General features: G+C 40.1%; 1 protein-coding gene across 1 annotated transcript; it reads right to left on the bottom strand.

Moving 5' to 3' along the window:
• Positions 1-1635: 1635 nt before the first annotated feature.
• LOC145449225 (uncharacterized) lies at positions 1636-5127 on the bottom strand. The gene is made up of 4 exons (XM_080327695.1): positions 4368-5127; positions 3768-3863; positions 2309-2434; positions 1636-1984 (listed from the first exon to the last, which is right to left on the bottom strand). The coding sequence occupies exons 1-4, from the start codon at positions 4417-4419 to the stop codon at positions 1881-1883; spliced, it is 378 nt and encodes a 125-aa protein (XP_080183821.1). The 5' UTR covers positions 4420-5127; the 3' UTR covers positions 1636-1880.
• Positions 5128-18732: the final 13605 nt, after the last annotated feature.

Below are 18732 nucleotides of genomic sequence, written 5' to 3'. Positions count from 1 at the left end.
ACCGTATGGGTGGTACGTGAGATGTTGATAAAACTCAGATTCGGTTTGAGATCTGAAAGGTGCAATGTAGGCAACATTTTCGATTGAAGCAACGGGTGCGTTACTGGCACTCCGGCAGTATACACTGAACTTCAATGCTGCTGCCAGTAAAAACTGCTGTTATTGAACGTTTGTTCTCTATTCTTGCGAAGCTAGTTCGTAAGAACAGCCAATTCCAACCAGAAATGTAGAAAGGTACTACAATTAGAACAGGACATCAAACTATACTTGAAGGTAAAACTTTGTCGAAATTAAATTTTTATTGTCGAAAAATGTCAAACTTTTTATTTTTGAGCAAAATCTTCGGTTATTTAGGTCACAAAATATTCGCCCTAGCAATCAGTTTTCCACAGTTACTCGTGATCGTTTTCTTTTCCATTTAAAAGTCCTCGAATCTACCATTATAAAGCTGCAAAAGCCGATCCTCTGCCGCCGCTACGAGCATCTGCACCCTGGGAATATTTCATTAGTGTTGTGTTGTCATTCAGCCATTTTGTGCCGAATTCGCGACTCCGCGTATACTTGTCATTATTATGTCACAACGACGATATTATTTCTATATTTCGAATTTGATTACCGCGTTTACTGACATTCGCTTCTGATGAGAGTCAGTCGAAAAGCTTCCAGTGGAATAAAGTTGGCAATATGAACGAATTGTTTTCTGCAGTATCAGGAGTAAGGTAAATCAGAAACATATATTGTAGGCCACACACCATATAGAATGAATCTGTATCTCAATATGTTTCTCTGCGAGCCTCATTTGGCTTCACACGTTGCACACCTCCACCATCATATCAATATCCCCATTGCCACTAATATCAACTATATGCTACTCCCGGTGTTCCGGTGGTAGGGTGTAGCATGGAGGGGACCCGGATTGGATATCCGGCCGGATTTTCTCATTTTCGTGCCACTCGCCTGTGAGTATATATAATAATTATCGTAGTTTTTCGGACCGGATACAAGCCAGCAGCTACAGAATAAAAATGAAGAAATTTGACGTGGTGTAAATGACCATGGTAGTCGACAAACACCATTTATATCCTAAAACAGGGGTCACGTGGCCGCGACCCAAATTTGAAATTTTGGAAGAACGCTTACCAAAGCATTTTGAAATGATGAAATTAATTTCAGTTTAAACATAGATTTATTGAGCTATTTGACAGGCCTAAATTGAGCTATTTTCCTTAGCCGAATATCATTATTCCATACTAGCTGACACGGCTTCGGCGATTGTAATATCATTCCACAAAGGAAGAATATGAAAGGGCATATTGGCTTGACGTGCAATGGCCCACCAATGCCAAGACCGAGTCGCTTAGAAAACGACTTCGGGCTCCCAAAAAAAAACAAGCTTAACGAGGAGATATTTCTCCGGCAAGTACCTTGTCTAGCTAACACCAATATCGATTCTTTAGTCCAGGGGTGGTTAATCTGCGGCAGTAGAAGGAAGAATGCGGCCGGCGGCACTTTCGATCAGGATGTGTTGGCAGCCGTCAATATTCAAATTGAATTTACGAATTGACTCCTTAATTATTGAGAGGTTTGAATTATTCTTGAAGTTTTCTTTGAGCTAAGCGCGGTTCAATTCGAGTTGATATTCGATTTTAATATAGTAATGCCCTTTGTAATCTGAGCCCCACAGTACAGATGCGAACAACAGAGGAAAATGATGCTGCGCCCCATAAAGAAATATCAATTTGTTATCGTGTTCTCCTCGTCACGAAGGAAATTTGTTCAATCTTAAACCAATCAACAACCGTAAGTTTCTACAGCGTAAAGATTATCAGAATATAATAGAACAGTCTATCGTATGTAATCTAGTCCAGTGAATATATAATTTACAACATGACAAGTAATATAGCCATGGGCGATAGTATCGACGCCAAGATAGCGCTTGATTGAGCTCTTCCGGCACCTGATGATGACGAGCCGTTGCATCCGTCTGAAAATTAACACAATCACATGACTTCGACGTGAATGGGGTTCGACTACAGGGCCACGGTTGGTTTACAGGCCTGATGCCAGTATTCGGACGCAATTAGGCGCCTACGTACCACTGGTAAGTACAGTAGGCCTATATGTCTTGTGTTGCTGCGCGTGTGATATTATATTTCCAAGTAGCCCTTTGGAAGACTGTCATAAATCTAGTGCCCAGCACGCGCGCGAATAATATATAAACGGTTCTAGAGGGGAATATTTGAAATGACTGTGTACCGCTGTATAGCTCTTAAGTCGACAATTTACTCAAAGGCGCATTATACCTTACCTCCCGTACACAAACAAAAGTCAAATGAGATTACAAATGCCGGAACCGATAAGCATCCTTCCACGCTGGTGTCTACGTCTACGGAAGCAAATTTCGCGAAACAATCCTTCCGAAAATCGGAACCATCTGAAAAAATAGCATCTTTTATAATTTTCTTTCACTTAGCGCGATGGAAGGTAAAGGGTCGTATCCCACGTTACAGGTACAGGTACATATATCCTCAACATTTGACGGTGTCTTCAACAGTTTGTTGTATCCCATTTGCTTTTCCAGTGATTGTGCCGACTACCTCTGCATACGAACCTCGGTAATATATATAGAGCAGTGGTCGGGAGCCAATGGCTCTTTTGGGTATAGAGATGGCTCTTTGCCAAATATTTATTTTTGTACTGAATTGATATATATTGCAGTGAATTGTTCGTAAATTTTCTTCACGCCCAGAATAATTATTCTCGTGGCTGTATAAAATGTCTTTGAGAGGTAAAGACAATGTCGTCTTCAGGTTTAGGGGCTCGGGCCTTATTTTCAAAATCATCATATTTAAGTTACTGTCACACCGGCGACCAATATCACTCGCGAATTTTATGTATCAGACTCGAAATCTTGAATTGTGCGATACATTGATTAATCGAAGAGCATAGCAGACATGGCGACGCCAATTTCAAAACGCAGTTTTCAAATACGCATTGTCCTCCTGATATACGGCGCTAATTGAACTGTTGTGGATGTGACTATTACAAAGTCGAATTACAAACAACGTCATAGCTATCCACGTTCTTGATTGGTAAGTATAGCTCCGTGCAATTGTATTGTACTTTGAGAATTGAGAAGTCGATTAGTAATTAGATTTTCGGAAACAGTGTGACAGTTACACTCGATTAATATCAGTTATCTTATATTCTAAGCTACTTACGATGAATTGCGTAATCAATGGTGAGGCTTGGCCCGTCTGTGCCCTACCTCTCGTTTCGATCTTTATTTTTGAACAATAAATACCAGTTTTTGCAGAGAAAATATGGCGCACACGAGGAATCCTATGTAGTAGGTTCGAATTACTGCTATCATGACGTCACGAATTTTCAATTGTGACGTAACAGTTGATCGGCACGTATGGCTCTTTGGGAGTTGAGATGGAAAAAATTGTGCCAATATTGCTCTTCGGACAAAAATGGATCCCGACAACTGATATAGATGTTCACATGTCACTGAAAATTACTTGCTAATTTCGTCACCGTGATGGGCCCGGTCACATGCGTTGGTGGTTGACTCTGAATGGGAAGTGGGGGAATTTAATCTCGATAACAGCGATTTAAAAAGATTGTAGTCGGACATGTTATAGATATATTGCCGAACATAGATTGAGGCTTTCATCGAATCTTGGGTGTGTATTTGGCAGCGCAGCACCCGCAGTCCCGCACACTGCTATAATTACATAATATAATTATTAATCATGTCTTACCTTCCATTCGCACCGTGAGGCATTTGTCTGAGCTGGCACCACACTCCTCGAGAGCATAGTTATTGTTGGTCCCAGAGTAGCATTTCACTCCTAATGCTAGAAAATTTCGAAAAATCCTTTACGATTGTCACATTATTATGCGTCAAACACTCTGAGTGCGTATTTTCACCCGCGTGTACCACCCCCGGTATAAAGGCGTGGCTGTACGTACGTACACCCGTGGCACACGAAGCTTGAAACTACCTGAGACTTACCGCGGTATAATCGAGTGCAGCATTTTAATCCAAATTATGCATGCAAATAAGAACGTAACGAGGTAGGGAGTACGCAGACACGTTTGATTTGTGACTGCGATATAATTCTGAGAGAAGCTATATTTCCGTGTACCATCTTTTTTGACCCGAATACAGACTCTTTTAAAAAGCGAAAGCGTAACAGACTTTCGGTGATTTACACTGGGTAATGGGTATATCATCCAATGCGACTATGACTTATTCTAGCAAAAACGGTGAAATATTACATGCGAAAAAAGGAATGGCAACCAGTGATGACAAATTGTAACCCGATAGGAATGCCTACCAATAAATAAACTATACTCACCAGGCCCAATAGACAGCGATATCGCACAGAGAAGTAACATTTGCTTAAGCATTATGATACGTTCCTTGAAGGCACGCTTCTGCAAATTCTGCAATAAAAAGTTATCTGATAAAATATATATTATATATAAAAACCTTCTCCAGCGGAAGTGGACAGTTAGAAAGTTTATATTTGCGTTTCACGTGTATAGTGTATACCGATCGCGCCTCAACAAAATTATTACAGTGGGAAACGCATACAAGTTAAACAGTTTTCTTCATGCTTACATGTCCACTATTAGATAGAATATGGACTGAAACCGGCCAGGCACCGGTTTAATACTGGATGTAGGTCTATACATCAAACACTGAAATCTTATTCCATCAATTTCTAAAACATCGCAACATGAATAGAACGTAATCGGTATTTCTATTATGTTGTCACCCGATATGGTCAAAACGATAATTATGGAATCCCCAACTAATGCTGCTATTGTTTGCCCAATTGACCATCGTCCATTGAGACGGATAGTTGATATGTAGGCAGATGCGAGTTGGTCAATTCGTTTTTTCATGCGGTGGTTAAATTTAAATTTAAATTAATATCGATGTCATGAGAGATTTCATTTATGTGTAACAGTCAGCCCACAAATAAGCCGTATGTTGTAAGTGATGAATGGACGAAAATTTTGAGAATTTAAGCCGACTTCTTTTACATGTCACAACATATAACTATGTAAATATATGACTCTCAATCGACACATTGCCCTTATTTCGTTACGGTATCAACGCAGCGAGTGACCTGGCATTCCTCCTAGGTATGATGATCCGTGTAATGTGATCGAATGACAAATATTTCATCTTTCAAGCGCCTTTCAACTGCTACTCAATCGTAATGTAACTCAAATTAGATATGCTGCGTGCATGATCATGGCCAGACTTCTTCCTGGAACCATCGAGAGTGTGTCTGGAATCCCTTATTATTCGTGTTTTACGGGCTCTTCGTCGCTATCCCATCTGCCTGCGATGGGTACAGGGTTGTAACCAAGTCACAAGGTTTCGAGTCACAAGCAGAGGTGGTCAAAGTAATCCAGAAAGCTACTCAAGTATATTATATCGGATATGGCTCTAACACTTTGCGCGATTAGTATACGTTAATTAAAAATATGGCGGATCGTAAAAGTGCCATATAGTGTAGCTTTATATTCGGAAAATAGAGGCATTACACTTGCTTTTATACTTTAACATGTATGTTCTTTATACAAAAGAACTGTAACTAATTAGAACTCAAAGTATAATACTCATAATTAAAAGAGAAATACAAATATTCCTTCTAAAAAGCGGAAAACATATTTAATGTCTTTTGTCCAGAAAGTTTCAACGTTGGTCTGCTAAAACAGGTCTAACGCTAAAAAAGTCAAAGTTCATTTTGCCAGATTAGGACACGTCAAGGGCTGCTAGATTACGATACGATAGGTAATTGCTAGATCGCGAAACAGTAGTTCCAAACGTTATGGTGGACCATATTTACTGTGACGAAATATCTGATATAGGCGACAAGGCGGTGTGAACCGATCACGCAACCAGGCATATTAATTATATGCGGCGATACCTTCGTTAAAACACATTTGAAAAAATTGTGCGCGCTGAGCAACGAAAATTCAGTGCTTTAGATGACTATTATGAAAATTCAACGTTGTTACTTCGTGAAAACAGTCCCGATATTCCTTAGGCTATCTTTCTTAGATCTACTTGAGTAATTACCCAAGTAGCGGGAAAAAAGTATAAGTACTTCGTTACTGACCTCCTCTGTTAATAGTTAAGACAGGACTAGGAGGTAATGTGTTGTGCATGAAATCAATCAATCAGGTTTATTAATATTTTCATCGTTTCAAGCCATCACAAGACTGCGATACAATGAAAAGATAGGAAGATGTCTAAACAACTTGCAGTAGCCTTTAAGATCATACGCCCACCTTAGCCTAGGCCCTAGGCGAAGTAAAAAAAACGCATGCACACTGGATGAAAAGTAATGCAGAGAATATCAGACGCAAGCGACAAAATGAGGTGGCATGTGGCGGAGGGCGAGGTCGATGTTAGGTCGTGGTCCGGTAATCCCGAAGGCTGGCTAGTATTCATTTAGAATTTTGTATTTGTGTTTCGACTTGAATGCGGACATGCTCGACGACTGTCGGATAGTCGGCGAGATGCTGTTCCACAATTCGGTTATATGATAATATACCCTGTATCAGTGTTGGGATGACTCGAGTCATCACTTGACTCGAATCAGAGTCGAGTCACCATAACTTGGCTTGACTCGAGTCACTTTGCAAAAATGACTTGGCGTGACTCGTCGTCTAAAAAATGCGGATTGACTCGTGACTCGGAGAAAAATTTACGAGTCAATTTCAAGTCATCGAGCAATCGGTGCCGACAAAAATCGCTGTATATTTCATATGTTCGGATTCTTCTTGGTACGCCGGTGACACCCGTGAGAGCAATCAATTTCGTTCATTCAGTGGTTTTGCGTTTTACTGCACCTCCATTGTTCTACCAGAAAAATATTGACCGCACACGAAGTGACTGGAGCTTACAGCGTACGCTGTGGTTAACTAGTAGGAAAGCAATATAATAGCAAAGTATATCCATATCTGTTCTACAGACTGATCATTATTGGTGTCCGGTGCTCACCGTAACCAAACCTCTTGTATGATTTAAATTGAACTTGAATATAGTTTATATTACTCGTCATAACCTTTTGCGCAGGGTTAAATTGTATCCCATATGTATGTAACTGGGTGGTAGGCCTACATCATATCATTTCGTTTCAACTATCTGAGGTTCCGTGCTCTATTTTCCATTTTGGCGGATAATTATAGACGGTAATGAAGGTAGTGGAAGGTAGTGACTTGATCCCAACACAGCCCTCCCCTGTACTAGAAGGTAATTACCGACCTTGGCGCGCCAGTACCACATGGAAGATAAACGAGACTATCACTTTTTACGATACTACTACTAACAATAGTTGGTATATGATTACATTCCAGCACCAGTGACAGAAAACAACCAAGTAAAAATTTTGTGGGAGGTACCAGTTATAACAAATAACTGACCGCGAAATCATGAGCAACCGCCCTATATGAAAATAAAACCAAAAAAGAATAGAGCATGCAATTTCAACTGATCAAAACATATTACAAAAGGAATCAGAAAAACGAGCATCGCAGAATTCAAAATGGAATGTAAAATAATTGGCGATGCAAAATAAACAATGTACCGATGACAGTCATTGCCGCTACCGCAGGGGTCGTAAGAAAAAACTCATGAGACATATACAACGGATATCGAATAAATTCCGGGAAACGTTCGATTCGACATTAACCAAAAGCTCAAGTTATTAGTCACGTGACGCCAATCAATCAATATTTTCCTCGGAATTATACGCAATTACTAGGGATGGTGTGAACGCGAGGTTCACGTTCGCGTTCTGTGTGTGAACCTCGGGAATTTGGAGGTTCGCGTTCACAACAGAACGTTGGTAGGTTCTGCACTATGAACCTTTTTCATATATTACAATTTTCACTTCATAATGACATCTTTGGTTCGAATTTATTGCATTTCAACTGCAGGCCACTCTATGAATGACGCCGGCAGCATAAAAAAAAACTCAAAACGAGCATGCACTTTGACAATCTCAAAGATTTTACTTGCTTTGTTACAAAAATTTTGCTCTAAATATCCAACTTTCCGTTTGTGAATATATAGTGACTTTATGCTGTGAGCTGACCCGCAATCACATAACATAACGAGCGACATACAAAACATGTAAAAAGCAATTCAACCAATCAATGAGATTGATATAGTTTTTTTGATGTAACAAATCTAGCTAGCGTACGGGGTCTATCTTCACTTCATATGTTTACTGTATCATTAAAACCAAATCCGTGCGATTGAGGTGTTGGCTACAGCTCTATAACTTTTGGGGTAGCCTAATATCGGTAGCAAGTATAAAAGCCTGCATTGCACTCTGCCCAATACCAATGTAGCAATACTCATACACCGAATACATTGCCCGGTCTGGTCCAGGCCGTTAGGGCGTAAGCTGGCAACACCTCTTCGAAATGATTGGCAAAGCGACGGATGATATTGATTTTATGGGAGTATTATATCATATGATTGCCCCAGTTGACACATTTAGCGACGTTTAAATCGCTAAAATGTACTTCAGCATTATGGCATTATGTGGCCCGAGTCGTCTCTAGGTATCGTGTACTGTACAGTGTACATGTACAATGTACATTAATATCACTTCATTGAAAGATAGGGTTGGAATTAGCAATTTGACGTCACGTGACGTAACGAGGTTCACGTTCGCGTTCACACAGAACCTTTCAAAAAGGTTCGCGTTCACACGAACCTGAACCTTTCAGAGGTTCACACCATCCCTAGCAATTATGTTAAGTCTAAATTGGGCGGGCAGCGCATGGATGCCGTCCTAACAGTTGGCGATATTCTCGCATTGATGTCAATCAAAAACAATGGCAATTCGAATATTTTAATTGAAACTATTATCTTACTTTGCAGAGACTTGGCAACAAATGGAGTACAAGTGACGTTTACTTGGATTACCGCTCACACAGGAATGCGTGGCAATGAAAGGACGGATAAGCTCGCAAAACTGGCCGCTAGCACACCTAAACCCAACGACGAAAACGGAACGATTCTGTCACTTCCCGAAATGAGATCATACACCAATGGATTATGTACTGAGAAGTGGATGTCGAAAGGAATTGAATGGCATCGATCGAGACTCTGTGTACCTTCGTATGCACGCACCGTTCTCATGCATTCCCCATCCACGAAATTTGTCGCCGAGGTAATCAGCAATTATATTGCGACTACAAACTGGACACTGTAAATTGAACTCGCACCTTCAACGCATGGGTTGTCACGACAGTGGTCTCTGCAAAACGTGCAACGTACAAGAAACTGTCGAAAATTTCCTACTGACGTGTCCTCGATACGGTCACCAGAGACAATATTTTAAAAAAGTAGCCGAACGTGGTAGTGTGAGCTTTACCTTGGAATGTCTGTTAACTGATCCGCACATGGTTATTGCGGTCGTAGAATTTGTTGTTTTGTGTAGACATATCTGATTCAATTATAGCTGCATCAGGCCTGGTGCACAAGACCCTAGTAGTCGAGCACCATAAAAACCCTTATACATACATACATACATACCGCAGGGGTCGTAAGAAAAAAACAACTCATGAGACATATACAGCGGATATCCAATAAATTCCGGGAAACGTTCGATTCGACATGAACCAAAAGCTCAAGTTATTAGTTATTAGCCCGCGAGAAAGTTTTGAGCGTCCCACGAAGTACTTCTCGAAATTAGTTATAATATTAGGTAAAATTGCAAGGCCAGCCAAGATTTTATTAGCCTGAAGCGAAATTTGATGATGAGTAAAAGATCAGTTCCGACCAGTGGCGGCTCGTCTTATTGGGCAACTGGGGCATCGTCCCACCTAAAATTCTGTTCAATAACAGTTTTCTACCATTCATAGACGCACAGCAATCTATATATACATACAGAGGTGGTCAAAGTAGTCACCGTCGCTACTCAAGTAGAAGTAGAAGTAACGCCGGAATTTCTACTCAAGTAGAAGTAGGAGTGGTGGTTCACAAGTAAGTAAGTAGGTATTCTACGCTTATATTTGCCTACGAAACTGAAAACTGTCAAGTAGAAGTAGATATAGTCTAAAATCATAACTACTTAAAAAGTAGTGTGAGTAGGCAAAATCTGCTTCAAGTACTTCAAAAAGTAGAAGTACTTCGTTACTGACCACCTCTGTATACATACCGAAATCACAGCGAAAATCGTATTCTTCTTGTCTTTTCGCTTGTAAATGCCCATATATAGCGAAGTCTCTGCGAAAATCGAATTCTCTACTGTGTTTTCGCTTTGCGAATGCCTAGCCGGGGCATGCCCCGGTAGCGCTCATAACAAGCTTTCACTGTCTATTCTCTCAAAGCCGCGCACAATAAAGAAACGGTGATTTACTCTCTCCTATTCATAAAATTACCGAGCAGGTGGGGCACAATAGGTCTGTGCCCCTAAGGTGTGATCTAACAATCGTATCTATATCTGAACTCGGTTACCGCCATATGCGTTTGGTCGACCTTTATGCTGGTATAGGCCGATTTTGATGGTGTTTCACACCATGAAAACTCTTGAAACCTGGTAGCCTATGTCATGTCGTGATGGTGGTATTTAACACTGCTTCAAGTTTCAGGGTTTCTACTTAAAGTTTAGGGTAGTAATTCCGTTTCCGAATTTGAGTGTGTGCTGATCCGTCATGTATCGCAAACAAATTTTACTCAAAAGCCGGTATTGGTATCCATTGATTTTGACGATGTTCAATAGGCCTACTGAGATCGGTTATGACATTTGGCACGGTAAGTCTTAATGCTAGTATCGAACGCTGTACCAAGTTTTAAGTTTGTCACTGAACTGTGTTAGTGGTAATTTCGTTTCCTAAGTCGAGGGAGAGCTGACTCGTCATTTATCGCTAACAGATTTTACGCAAAGCCGGTATTGGTCTCTATTGATTTTAACGATGCTCCGTACCTAGATCCGTCATAAGCTTTTGCACGGTATGTCTTGATTTTAGTATCGAATGCTATGCCAAGTCTCAAAATTGACACTAAATGTTTAGGGCAGTAATTTCGTTATCAAGATCGAGTATGGTAGAGATGTGCTCTGATCTGACACCGGTGTATCTGTGGTAACGTTAACTGTGTTCCAACTGAAATAGGTGATGAGATGATGATATCATTCTCAGTTTGCATTCAAATATTTACTTTTATATTATATTCTCCAATGTCAATTTCACCGTGAAATTGTGGCCTTCAAGCCATTTGCTTACAGCCCCCTGTCAAGCGCGATAGCTATTTCGTTTTCGATGGCGGCTATAACAGCTGATCACTTGATCAGCCTATTCCTCAGGAAATTTTACGCAAAATTCGGTGTTGGTCTGTTCGCATAAATTTTTACCGTGTACCATACCGAAAAGGGCCATGAGGCTCACTGGCGTAGCAGGATGTGCTGCCGCCCCTGGCTCTCGCCTAAAATGCCGCCCCCCTCCCATAAGTAGACCGCAGCAAATTTCGACATAGATTCATAATCAAGCAACCTTGTCAATAAAAATAATTACAAATAATGTGCCACGTTTCAGCCTCACCATATCCACTCTAATAAGGCCAAAAATAATAAAGACAAGATAAAGTGAACGATTGTATAGTGCAAATAGAAAATCAATAGCCGACCCAAAGCAAAATCAGTGATAATATCCTCAAATTCAATTTTTTTTAACGTAATCGCTTTTTATAGACAGAATGGATAGACCTATAATAACCGATCATCATTCATGGTAGAACGTAAATAAGACGTAATCGGTTTGAGCTTTGAGAAGCTCGCCTCACACAGCTCGCAATTGAAACACCAATGGTCATGGAGTATATAAAGTTTCAGACACGAACATAAATATGCTGTCGAATCAAGTAGCTTTGCACCAACAACTAACCACTGTAAAACATCAAACGCTGTTGCACTACGATCAAACGTGGTTTCACTGTTCCGCACCAGCCTCTTAACCCTTTCAAATCTCAAGTTGAACATCTTCATATGATCATATCTTAATTTGTGTCCGTTTTAGAGGCCTCATATTGGTTTGTACGAAAAGCTAGCAATCTTCTGATTTAGATGATTCGAAGGTATAAGGCATGACAATTTTCGCAGTTAACTCCAAAAAGTCCACCTCGTTGTCATAAGTGCTTCTAAAAGCGCTGGTAAATAAATTGTGAATTTCGCTTTGTAGCAGCGCGTGGGGTTTCAAAAATCCAAACATATCAATTAAGTGGTGTATACCGGTAACCTAGTTTCAGCTTCAAGTTTAAATCCGTCCAAAACTTGAAACATGCATCGTCTAACTCAGTGGTTCTCAACCTTTTTGTGGTCGCGGACCCCTTTTGAACCGTCATGGACCCCGCGGACCCCCTCAAGTTTCCGTTCAAATTTAGCTCAATTATCGTGGAACCGTCATCTGACTTGTGCAAACTTTAACTTAACTGTAATCTAGTGATAAACAGCAACAAAATGACTTGTCTTGAAAATAAAACACATTAGGTGGAAATAGGATTTATTTTTATTATTTCAAGACGAATTTTGCAGGTGCATTTATTGAAAGAAGTGGTCGTGTCTTGAAAATACCTGCCTTTGATTTGATAGGATCGAGTGCTGAAAATTCATCTCCACAAAGATAGGTGTCGGCGAATGTAAATTAATCTGCGACGCTCTCGACGACACCACAAGGCACCAAATTGAGAAACAGATTCGTTAATGAACGTCCAGCCTTGTTATATTTCCATGTAGCAGCTCATATTGAAGTTATTCTTGAATAGTGGTTAAGTTTGTTACAGAAGAAAATGGATCAAAAATGTCCGTTTATAGTGACTGTTCACTAATTTGATGAGACTGACAACTTGTAAACATTTCGAAGTTACTCTGATTGTCGTTACTACTCGAACAACAAAACATCTCTAACTGGCAATATCTTTGCATCATTAGGCTATCGTAAATTTGGCAATTAAAATGAGTTTGCACAGTAAGATATATTTCATCTCAGACATCTATTTTTTAAAATACGAGTCGTGAAGTTTTAGCAGTTTTGAAGCGAATCTGCTTCGTAATACAAATACAAAATACAAATTAGGCTCTTATTCATTTCGCAAATTTGGAGGTCTCGCGGACCCCCTGAAAATGCTTTGCGGACCCCTAGGGGTCCGCGGACCCCCGGTTGAGAACCACTGGTCTAACTTCTTCAACAACACTGAGGCCAGCATCTTCTGATTGTTCGCCAGGCATTCTCCTTTTTCTGCGAACTCTCCGTACAATCAGCATTGACGACTGTTTCGGAGTGGTTCCATCACCATGTTAACATATTAATTCATGTTTTCGGAATCAGCGCGACACTAGCTTTCGATTGAAACCTGTTTGATTAAATTTTAGCTCACGGGACGCCAGCTATAGGACTACCAATTAACGCTGCTTTTTGCCGGCTGTGTACACTGTGCCGAGCGAGATAGTGTATAATGGTGATGCGTCCGGCTTCTTGATCGGTAGGTCGTGGGTTCGATCCCCGGCCGGGTCAGACCAAAGACTCGAAAACTGGTATCCGCGGTTATCCCGCTAGGCGCTGAACAATCACAGAGGGAAAAACGGGGGTGCATACCAGATGACATTATTATTAAAAAAGTCCGTATCGCATCTCCGTCGTCAAAGCATCTCGATGGTGCAGGCGAAAAAGAATACCATAACTATATCTCTCTCACTGTGCAGGCACATTTTGACGCCCCCTTGGAGCCTGCCGCAGAGCCAGAGCCACCAAGTGGCTGCTACGCCACTGATGAGGCTACTTCTCGATGATTTCATTCAACAGTGTACTAAGTTTACGGCTTTCATCCACGTATTTATTCGGTAATATATTTTCCAAAGGCGATTGCGCAGCAGACCTATTGACAGTAATAAAGCTGTATGTGTCGTGTTACAGTCTCCAGTTTCAAGGCCAAAATCTCCTATGCTGTAACGAGACCGAATTTCCGAGGCTGCTATTCTTAGTACTTCAGAGTTCAGAATGATGTTTTGGATTCAATATGACAGGCCCGATCTATGAGATAACAATTGCGTATAAGTCCGAACTCGTTGACCTTTCCAAGTAGGCTTACGCAATCCCTCTAGTTATAGTCATTTCCATTTCTACAGATAATTAGTCAGGTCAAGTGCGAACAGGAACCGTGATGAATCTTTTTTCCGTACGCCGTTTACGCAGTTACCACACTTCAAGTCACAGCTGACCTCTCGATGGCACATACGTTAAAATCACTGTTGTCGGGAAATTCATGTTACCGTACCATCATTAAGTTTATAAGTTACTTTTTTCCGTTGGAAAACGCCATTGCGACGTCATCTTGATAAAAAGTCGCTTGCAGCCCTTGCCCCACCACCCGATATTGTCACGAGCCGCCACTGCTTTTTTACCTCGGAATCAAAAGCGCACAATTACAACACACGCGCGCCCACGTCGTCCAAACATCATATGATCGACCGGAAAGATCATCGGTCCATCAAATATGCCGGAGCTGATGCGTGGAGCAGTATCCCGTCGGCTATCCGACAGTCGACGAGCATGTCCGCATTCAAGTCGAAATACAAGCAATTACTACTAAATGAATACAATTGCATCCTCAAGATTACCGTACCACGACTGACGCTATCGATCTCGCCTTCCATGACATGCCACCCCATTTTTGTCGCTTGCTTTTTTTCATACTATTTCCTTTACTTTTCATTCAGTGTGCACTGTGCATTAGGGCTCTTCAAAAATGACTTTTTTTCTCAAATCGTACTGGCTACTGGATAAAATTGTTAGGTTACCTAATTTAAGCCTACACAGAAAATTTGGTTCAATTCCAGCCAGTAACCGCTTTGCTACAGGAGAAGAAAGTTTCTATTTATTATATAAAAATATATATAATAAAAAATTTGAAAATTTTCTGTTCACCCCATTAAAGTGTTAGGCTGTTTATAGAAACGATACTCGCCAAATTTGGTTCAATTCCAACCACTAGAAGCGTAGTCATTGCCGTCCAAAAATTTGGCTTCGAATAAAATAGTATTTACGGTGAGCACAACCATAATAAATAAACAAAGAATCGGTCACCGTAAATACTATTTTATTCAAATCCAAATTTTTCGACGGCAATAACTCCGCTTCTACTGGTTTGAATTGAACCAAATTTGGTGAGTATCGTTTTTATAGACAGCCTAACACTTTCATGGGGTGAACAGAAAATTTTTAAAAATTTTATCATTTATTTTTATATAATAAATAGATACTTTCTTCTCCTGTAGCAAAGCGGTTACTGGCTGGAATTGAACCAAATTTTGTGTGTAGGCTTAAATTAGGTAACCTAACAATTTTATAAGGTAGCCAGTACGATTTGAGAAAAAAAGTCATTTTTGAAGAGCCCTACTGTGCATGCCTCCTCTTTACATCGCCTAGGCCAAGGTGGGTGTCTGATTCCATAGACTACTCCAAGTCGGTTCGACGCCTTCCTATTAGGGATGGTGTGAACCTCTGAAAGGTTCAGGTTCGTGTGAACGCGAACCTTTTTGAAAGGTTCTGTGTGAACACGAACGTGAACCTCATGACGTCACATGACGTCATATTGCTAATTCTAACCCTACATTTCAGTGAAGTGATAGCCTATATTAATGTACACGATACCTGGCGACGACTCGGACCACATAATGCCACAATGCTGAAGTATATATTGACGTTTTAAACGTCACCAAATGTATCAACTGAGCAATCAAATGATTTAATAATCCCATAAAATCAATATCTTCTGTCGCTTTGCTAACAATTTCGACGAGGACTTGCAAGGGAATATTATAAGCTTACGCCTTAACGGTATAGGCCAGACCGGATAATGTATTCGACGTCTAAGTATTGCTACGTTGATATTAAGCAGAGTGTAAAATGGGATTCTATACTTGCTACCGATATTACCCCATTAACAAGTTATACAGCTGTAGCCAACACCCCAATGGTTTTTATGATACAATATAGGCTACATATGAAGTCAATATTGACCCCGTACGCCTGCTAATTTTTTTACATTAGACAACGATATCAATTTCATTGATTGGTTGAATAACCATCCTTCGCTGACTACCTACATATGTAGTGTATTTCGCTCACGATGTTTTCTGATTGCGATTCAAGCTCACAGCAAAAAGTCACCAAATATTCGACCAAACTTTTGTAACAAAGCTCAAGTAAAATATTTGAGATTGTCAAGGTGAAAACTCGTTTAGTGTTGATTTTTCATGCTGCCAGCGCCAGGCATATAGTGGACCGCAGTTTCAATGCAATAAATTTCAACCAAAGATGTTATAATTAGGGCTGGGCACAATGATTCGAGTACTCGAATCTGAATCGAGTAATAAATTCAATGATTCGAGTCGAGTAGTAAAAGTCGATTTTCTCGAGTACGGAAATTACACGCTCCTCGCCACTGCAAGTTAATTTATCAACGAGAATTATAGTTTCGATACAATTTTCTCCTGTGGAAGCCTTGAAACCTTGATTGGCCGTATCGCAGCATACGAGACATGTAGACAAAGCAACGAACTTGACTGATAATAACACATTTGCGAAGTCATGCTCATCTCACAACATTGTCACGAAGTGCAATGAAACCCGTATGGTCGAAAAAATACCAAACTATCCTTGATGTGATGGATATCATGCAACATATTCTTTGCGGTGGCATAAAAGGTACATATTTGAACTTTCACTTATTACATTCTGATATGACGTCATAATGAGTGATACTCGAATACTCGACTCGACTCGAAGCATTTTACGTGATTCAGAATCGAATCACTCAGATACTCGATTTTGCCCAGCCCTAGTTATAATGACGTGAAAAAGGTTCACAGTGCAGAACCTACCAAGGTTCGTTTGTGAACGTGAACCTCTAAATTTCCGAGGTTCACACACAGAACGCGAACGTGAACCTCACGTTCACACCATCCCTACTTCCTATCTTTTCATTGTATCGCATTTTTGTGGTGTATTGAACTGATAAAATTGCTAATAAACCAATGATGATGATGATGTGGCCCTTTAGCAGAGGTGGTCAGTAACGAAGTACTTCTACTTCGAAGTACTCAAGTAGTTTTATTCTACTTCTGGTACTTACTCAAGTAGATCTCTTTTTCGCTACTTCTACTTCTACTTCGAAATATTTTGTGAATTACTTACTTACTTTTCGCTATTTTCAGTTTGTCAAGTAGAAGTAACTTAATCCCCCAATAAGAAAGATAGCCTAAGGAATTTCTGGGCTGTTTTCACGTCGTAACAACATTTAATTTTCATAAAAGTCATGTAACACCCAGAATTTTCGTTGCGCTTCGCGCACATTAGATGTGGTGTGACAAATATGTTTTGACGAAAGTATCGCTGAATATAATTTAGATACCGGGTTACATGGATCCGCTCACCCCGCATTGTCGCCTGTATCAAATATTTCATCACAGTAAGTATATGGACCCCTATAACGTTTGAAACTACCGTTTTGCAATCTGGCAATTACCTATCATACGTATAGCAGCCCGTGACGTGTTCTAATCTGGAAAAGTGGACTTTGACTTATTTTAACGTTAAACCTGTTTTAGCAAACCACCGTAGAAACTTTCTGGACAAAAGATATGTACTTTATCTTCCGATTTTTAGAAGTAGTATTTGTATTTTTCTTGCAATTACGAGTATTATACGTTGAGTTCTAATTAAAGTTTCAGTTCTTTTGTCTGGAGAACATACATGCTGAAGTATACAAGCAAGTGTGGTAATGCCTTATATTTTCCGAATATGAAGCTATACACTATATGGCAGTTTTACGATCTGCCATATTTAAAATAAAGTATACTAGTCGCTTCAAGTGTTGAAGTCGCATCCGACACAACTTCTCCGTATTGCTCTTCGACTTCTTATAATATGGGGGATGATTGAATGATTGAGCAAACAAAGGATTAGTATCGCATTTCCATATCAATACAATTATTTACACCCCATTAATGGACGACTGCTTATTCTGTCCAAAATTGACACCTCCTGGGATGCATCAATATGAATCAAGCTCTCTACACCTTCCGCATAGCTCCATTTGCAGCTTTTGGCAGTCCATGCGAACTAATTACGATCGATTTAACAACTACTTACTTACTTGCTTACTTGAGTAGATTTAGAGTCAGTCAATTCTACTTCTACTTCAAGTAGTTTAAGGTTGAGTAGATTGTTTCGTCGCTACTTCTACTTCTACTTGAGTAGTTTTCTTGACTACTTTGACCACCTCTGCCCTTTAGCCGAAAAGGTTGGCCACCCCTAACGTAGGGTAGATATTTCGTCAAATGAGCTATATTTACCCTATATTTTTAATTGTCAATCTCAATTCACTATGACGTCACAATTGAATATCGGTGACATCATGGCTTGAAAAAACTAAAAAACAAAAAAAACATGTTTTAAACAGTGGCCTTGTTTTAAGCATGTTTGTTTTAAATTAATTTTTGTTTTAAATGCAGCCCTAATTGTCGCCTACCATCAGCAGCGAAATCACTGACGACACACTTCCGCATGCACGTAACTGTGGCAAAACGGCCTTCACTGGCATTATAATATCATTAACCATGGGTTCATTTATTGAATAAGTTCGTTTGTGTGGAACTGTAAATTGTATAGCTGAATGTGTGGGCC

Source organism: Botryllus schlosseri, chromosome 10, assembly GCF_051294905.1.
Source record: "Botryllus schlosseri isolate E-star chromosome 10, Bs_hap1, whole genome shotgun sequence".
In the NCBI taxonomy this organism is placed as follows: Eukaryota; Metazoa; Chordata; class Ascidiacea; order Stolidobranchia; family Styelidae; genus Botryllus; species Botryllus schlosseri.
Note: the sequence above shows the minus strand (reverse complement) of the source record. Positions and strands in the feature narration are given on the sequence as shown.

Bases quoted from the DNA above. Each gene is read 5' to 3' on its own strand.
- LOC145449225 (XM_080327695.1), bottom strand. From the start codon at position 4,419: ATGCTTAAGCAAATGTTACTTCTCTGTGCGATATCGCTGTCTATTGGG. The intron at 3,864-4,367 runs GTGAGTATAGTT...GAAATTTTCTAG, and splicing joins ATCGCTGTCTATTGGGCCTG to CATTAGGAGTGAAATGCTAC. The intron at 1,985-2,308 runs GTAAGGTATAAT...GTTAATTTTCAG, and splicing joins CTTTTGTTTGTGTACGGGAG to ACGGATGCAACGGCTCGTCA.